General features: G+C 30.4%; 1 protein-coding gene across 2 annotated transcripts in view; it reads right to left on the reverse strand.

Annotated features, from left to right (window-relative positions):
• Nucleotides 1–6: 6 nt before the first annotated feature.
• The window catches only part of LOC106871175 (uncharacterized), a 181,712-nt gene continuing 174,673 nt past the window's right edge, over nucleotides 7–7,045 (reverse strand). For both annotated transcript variants that reach the window (XM_052970651.1, XM_052970653.1), the window contains one exon: nucleotides 7–1,749. In XM_052970651.1, the coding sequence (XP_052826611.1) occupies nucleotides 1,710–1,749 (40 nt within the window). In that variant the 3' untranslated portion in view covers nucleotides 7–1,709. The remainder of the gene's footprint in view (nucleotides 1,750–7,045) is intronic.

Below are 7,045 nucleotides of genomic sequence, written 5' to 3' on the forward strand. Positions count from 1 at the left end.
GAGCTGGTGCTTGGGAAAGAGAGAAATACCTGAAGTTGGATAATCAGTAAATATAGTAGAGGGAGGAGGACAGAGAGAAAAACCAGGAGTGGTCTGAGAATTAAACTTAAAAAATAAAAACAAACAGTACCAAGAACCAGAGAGGAATAAATAATTAATAAATGAAAATCCTCTTAAAATGGTATCTGCATTCTTTTTTTGTTTTGTTCTTTGTGAAAAATCTTTTCCATTTACTTTTTCAAGTCCAGAGAAACCAACAGCAGAAACTGCAAAATGAATATGAAATATACATACATACATATATATTTATACAAATGTATATATATATATATACATACACACATGTACATGCATATATGTATGCATGTACATATATGTATGTGTGTGTAAATATAAATGCATATATATATATATATATATAAACAGTTTTTCCATAATTTTTCTTCTATTTTGTGCCTTAACAGAATAAGATTTTTTATTAAGATAGTTTTACATGTCACATGAGCCTTAATGAGAGATTGCCATCACTTCTAAACTTAAGAGGTTCAAATTGTTAATAACAGAAAATTCTGTTTAAAAAGTTGTGTGTGGGTGTGTGTATATATATATATATATATATATATACATATATATATATGTATGTATATATGTATGTATATATATATGTATGATATATATGATAAAGAGTGCTTAATACATGTTATGGTTTATTGATATTAAATGTTTATATCTTGACTTGAGTTTCATGGCGCTGCAGTCTTCATATGAGAACATTTTTACATGTCTTTTACTTCTGTTCTCACTTGAAGATTGTAGTGACATGAAACTTGAGTAACCAAATATACATTCAGTTTCAATAAACTATATATCATTATACAGTGCTGCCAGCAACTGTGGACTTGAGAAGGTTAATCTTTAACATAACTATTTCCAATTTCAACCCTTCATAATAATCATGCATGTCTTAGCAAAAAGTTTAAGTCATAGAGATACAAGCAAGAGATTTAGTCAAGTCTCTCACACTCCCTAGTTGGTTATAATAGAAAGCAAACTCAATACAGTATTGTGATACAGCTAATATCAATAGTTTCAATAATTAAACTTAAGCTTCAAAAATGATATTTTAGGTTGCTGCTTTAACATATTTGATGTTTGATTTTAACATTGAAATGAGTCTTTACTTTTTCACCCCAAATTTTTCAGTTTGCAAACTTTTAAGTAGTAAATTCTATTTTTCTTTCTCCCAGCAGCTAGGGTTCATAAGGTTGGTACTTGATTTTCAGTTTTTTTTTTTAGTGATAAATAGATGAGAGACAAATATTTTCCCTTTGGATAGGATGTGAGTCTCTATCACAGATTAACACTTCAGTTCGACTTAAAGCTGTCTTCCACATACGTAGCTAGGGCCAATTATCTTTCTCAGAGACACAACAGAATGCCTGGAGTAGAATAGTCACCATGCTCAGACATGGCAATTGTTTAGTAGACTGTATTCAGTTGAAGGGACACAAATTCAACCAGATCAAATTATTATTAATAATTATTTCAAAAATTGTGGAGATGGTACAAAGAAGTCAGATTTGAAGCATTACAATGTAGAGTTTCAGGACTTAAATTTCTGAATTCAAATTCTGCTGAGGTTGACTTTGCCTTTCATCCCTTCTTTTGCTGCTAAATTAAGTACCAGTAATATACTGGTATTATGTCAATCAACTATAGTCCTTCTCCCTTGCAAATAAATCCTTGAGCCTAGAAACAGAAAACAAAACTCAGTATTTAACTAGTCAATCATGCTAAGATTGTATATATTCAAAACATTTAATTCTCAGACAACAAAAGTAAAAATAAAATGGTTTCTTTAATAAATAGAATGAAATGAGTTGCTTTACTGATACTGACAATAAACAAAACTTTCTTCAATTAATCCTCTATCAATGACTAATATGTCTGAATTTTCTCAGTTTTATTTTGTTTTGTTCTTGAAATGGAAAAAGAAAGGTTTTATTGTTCTAGTATTAAATGCTAAAATAACAAGCAGGGTTATGTTTGACCACAAGCAAATCATTAAGTTTTACTCTTTTTACACCTAAGCACAACATACATGTAGGTATTTATAAAATGTTTAATAATAATAACAACAACAACAAGATTGTGTCTGAATATATTAAGGCTGCCTATCAAGAAATTCTAGTCCATCCTCTAAAATAGGCAAGAATCTCCCACATTTCAAGTTAGATGGCATCAATTATCTATTACCTTTTAAAAAAAACTGTATAATCCCCAACCTCAACAAAACTTCCAAGGCAGCAGGAGATATAAACTGCAAGAATTGAAAAACAAAAAAAAACAAAAACGATTGCCAAAAGACTGACAATCTAAAAAGAATTCCCCCTCCTCTCCCGCAAATACCTGTTTAACTGATTTTTTTTTTCTTCCTCTGATGACTTCTGTTTAAAAGGATGGTATTTAAAATTATTTTTCTGTCAGAGAAATTTTCATCATGGAAAGGATCAGAGGTTCAGATTACAGAATTGTACAACAAATGATTGCATCCTATTGATTAAAGTAGATTAATTGAGAATAAAAATATCATTAATGTGGTATGAATTAAAACTTCAAAAAAAATCAAAAGAGAGAGTGAGAGAGAGAAGTAAACTGCAAGACTATGATAATGTTTGGAAAAATTATAAATGTCTAAATAATTATTCAGATTTTAAAAGGACACTTAATGATACTTAAGAACTGTTTTATTAATTTTACTGGGAGAAAATCAAAACCTATAGCTGAGCAAGATGTTACAAGGTAGAGCTACTCATAGATGCCTAACATGAACAAATGACCACCCACTACAAAAGAAAAAAAAATGCCTTTCAAGTACCAGCATCTTCAGTAATTCAATGGAACTTGAGGAGAACTTCATTTCAAGAAAACCAAACAAAACGAGGTTAACAAAACTTCAGTTGTGAACAAGCCCCCTCTTTGTTTGAATGAAACACAGGAGTTCAACCTTAATGATGGATCAGAAGTTTAGATTACAGAATAGCTGTAATAATACAATTCTATATTTCTAAGATGGGGAATTTATGTACACTGTTTACATTAATTGGGGTGATGTCCTTATCTTGATTGTTGTTTTCATTATGTTTTAGCAGTGTACATTCCAGCCTTCTTCAGGTGTCTTGTGATTCACCTTAGTGGCTTGCCTGGGATTGAACTCAGAACGTCTAGGGGTACATAGCTGTAATAGTTATATACTACAGGTACTGGAGACTAAACCTGTGATTTGGGAATCAAAACATATTCACTTATTTTAAAATGTGGAATTTCTAACACAAACTAAAAAAATACACACAAAATTGAAAGCAAAGCACTTAGTTGTGTCTCATTTCCAAATATGTCTTTCAAAATAATGATTTCAAATTTTGGCACAAGGCCACCAATGTTAGAAGGGGGGACAAGTCAGTTACATCAACCCCCAGAGATCAACTGGTACTTATTTTATTGATCACGAAAGGATGAAAGGCAAAGTTGACTGCAGTGGAATTTTGACTCAGAATATGACGAGCCAACATGCTAATAATTCTGCCAGCTAATGGTAGATAATTAAAACAGTAGTGTGTAAAACAGCAAAATATTAATTAAATAACTGGTAAGATAACAACAGTTTTCACCCCTTCGTTATCGTATTCCTATTCAAAATACATCACCTTTGCTTCAATTAATTTTGAAAATATTGAAGAATTTAGTGAAATAACCTTGTCATTATGAAAATGATGTTTTAAACAAATTAGCATGAAAGAAAGTTTTGATTTAGATCACATTATCATATAACCAGGAGTGGTCTCAGATGGGCTGATATTATAAGGATTAAACCAGCAGGTAGGTTATTGGAGACATCCGAGTTTGGCTGTGGTTTTGGTTAGCATTAGAAAAAAATCTACTCAGCTAGGCAAACAAAATAATTTAAGCACTTTCAAACTGATATTTAACAAAACACAATCCACTATTGTTATCAATATTATTATTGTTATAATTGGCCAGCACCGGTCTGAAAAGAGAAAAGTTTTGTTTTTATTTATTGTTGAAGGTTTTTATTGAGTCCAAGTCAATATTTTCTGAGTATTCTGAATTCAAATTTTGTTTAAAGTTGGGATGGTATATAAAGTACCAGTAATATATTTAGGATTCAGTAGATTGATAACATATTATTCTGTTATCATAATCAGGCTTCAAATCTAAAAAATAATTATCATTATTATTATTATTATCATCATCATCATTATGCAATTTGACTCAGGCTTATTCTTATTCCAAGTGGAATTTATGTTGATTGCAGGTTACAATATGTAACCTTAGATATCCACAAGCTTTAAATAATCTATTATCATCATCATTATTATTATCATCATCATCATTATTATTGCTGCTACTGCTGTAATTTCAAATGGAGAAAAGAAACGTGTGTTGAATTGAAACAAGTCATTTTTTTGTTGGTTTAGCTTTCATTGTTCCATTTCTACACAAAACTGCTTCTGACTGGTCAGCTTTGACCCAAACTTGAGAGCAATGGTTGATTGGCAAATGAAAGTAGTTCACTTACAGTTAGTTATAGAGAAAGATAAACGTGAATAATTAGATATAACAATTAACTAATTGAAATGATTACCAGAGTTGATTCTTATGAACTGAATGTAATTAGTGATTGAAACTTTGGAATTATAAAGTGTGATTAATAATTTGTGAATCTATGAAATTTTTTTGCTTCATTTTTTTTTTTTTTCGTATCTGTATGAACATTGTTTATAGTGGTTAAAAGTGATTTCTTTTTAGACTTTTTAAAAATTTTTAGTGGATGGGGTATTTGACAGTGTTAGATGAATACGGAATAAACTTGATAAGTTCTGGTAGCTAAAAGACAGCAAAGAATAATAGTACACAGAATAAAAAAGAATGAATATTATGAAATATGACTAGAATGATGAAACTATATATATATATATATATACATGTGTGTGTGTGTGTGTTTTTATATATGTAAGTTTATATATATGTGTGTGTTTTTTTTTATATACACACATACACCAACACACACATATATATATACATGATTTAAAAGTGGATACAGTCTGAAGAGAGATACAACTTTGTAACAATATCACATGATAAATGTATCACAGTAAACAGACATAATCAAAAAAATGTTAATATCACAACAAGAAATAATTCAGATATAACATGAAATTTAAGAAAAAAAAACATAGACACTATATCATCTATAATGGTTGCTGATGGTTGTATATAATGTATAACAATGAGTGAGGGGAGTGACCCAACCCATTTGTAGAGCATAATACCATAATGAAAGAGAAAGAAACTAAAATGAACAGTTTATGTCTCAGTCAATTTGAGGAAGAGATTTGCTTTCTCAGAGGTGCTTTTAAGCATGGGGGAAAACACCTAATTTTTAAGATGTAGAATACTTAAGATACCAATGAAAAACTTTATTAAATTAGAACACATGTTCAAGAATTGGTTTAATCCTAACATTACATCACTATATTAATACGTTTTTGTTTTTTTAATTCATGGCCTTCAAAAATCATGGCTGTCAATACTTCATAATTAAACTTCCATCTAGATTCATTTCATAGCTGTAAACAATTAAACAACTGGAATTAAGCAATAAAATTTTATTTCTATGTAGTTATTTTGCTAACTCAATATATCCTTCATATACATCCAAATATCCTTCATAAAAATCCATATTTGTATTCAAAGCTTGGGAAATAAGTCTTTAAATTTTCTCAATCTTAATACATCACCATGTCACACAATAATGTTTTCTGAGACATGCACTGGGCAAAGTTTGGGGAATGGATAGAGTCACTCTTAATCAAACCCCTTGTATCTGACTGGTACTTCATTTTATCAACTCATACTTTTGTATATGACTGGTGTTTTATTATATAAACCTTATACCCTTACTTGACTGGTACTTTATTTTAGCGATCCTCTCTCAGTACTTAACTAGTTCTTCCTTTTGTCATCCCTTTACTTGTACTTAACTGCTACTTCATTTTACCAATTTTCCTAGAAAGATAAAATGCATAGTGGATTTCAAAAGGGTTTGAACTTGGAACGTCAGAAGTCATTTTGGTGTTTGCTCTAGTTTCCACAGTTGTTTGATACACCAGTTGAACTACTCAATGAAATTGCAAACAAAGTAGTTGCGTATTCCATAGACACTTGTATCCTTTACCTAATTCTCAAGTGGAATCAGTATAATATAATGTGTGGCAATACTGAATTTTTGAATTACAGGTATAAACCATCTGACAGGCTTCTGCAGTTTCCATCAACCAAAATTTCCTCACAAGGTTTGGATCTACCCAAGGCTGCAGTAAAGAACTCCAAAGTCACTGTCAAACTTTTCCTTGTAAAACTCAATATGTACTCTACTAAAAAGTGTGGAGGTGAGTAGCTTAGTGGTTAGGGTGTTTGGTTCATGATTGTAAGATTGTGGTTTCAATTCCTGAATTATTGTGTTCTTGAGCAAAACACTTCATTTTACATTACTCCAGCTCACTCAAAAGGCAAAAATGAGTAATCCAGTGATGGGCCAGCATCCCGTCCAAGACTGGGGCGGAATACATGTGCCACAGAAACCAGTTAGCCAGCCCTATGAGACTATATGACTCAGAAAGGATCTCTCACTAAAAAGTATTGAGATATTCTTCAGATTAATGTTAAACTGCTTTTATATATAGCCTCACATAAAAACAAACATTAACATATCTATATATAGTCATTATTTGTAAGAAAGAGGAAAATAATTATCAAACCAATATCAGTGAAAGACTTAAATGATATTACAATTATAAGAAAAAAAGAAAATAAAACAAAGTGGAAGAGTTTGGCAACCATGAAATTGATTAGTTAGGGCACATGAAGAAAACACTAACATAATCACACAAAATTTTAAATTATCACAACTACACACTTGATTCAGTAAAACTTTTATACACATACATTTATAAATAAACAA

The sequence above is a fragment of the Octopus bimaculoides genome, chromosome 9 (genome assembly GCF_001194135.2).
Source record: "Octopus bimaculoides isolate UCB-OBI-ISO-001 chromosome 9, ASM119413v2, whole genome shotgun sequence".
Classification (NCBI taxonomy): domain Eukaryota; kingdom Metazoa; phylum Mollusca; class Cephalopoda; order Octopoda; family Octopodidae; genus Octopus; species Octopus bimaculoides.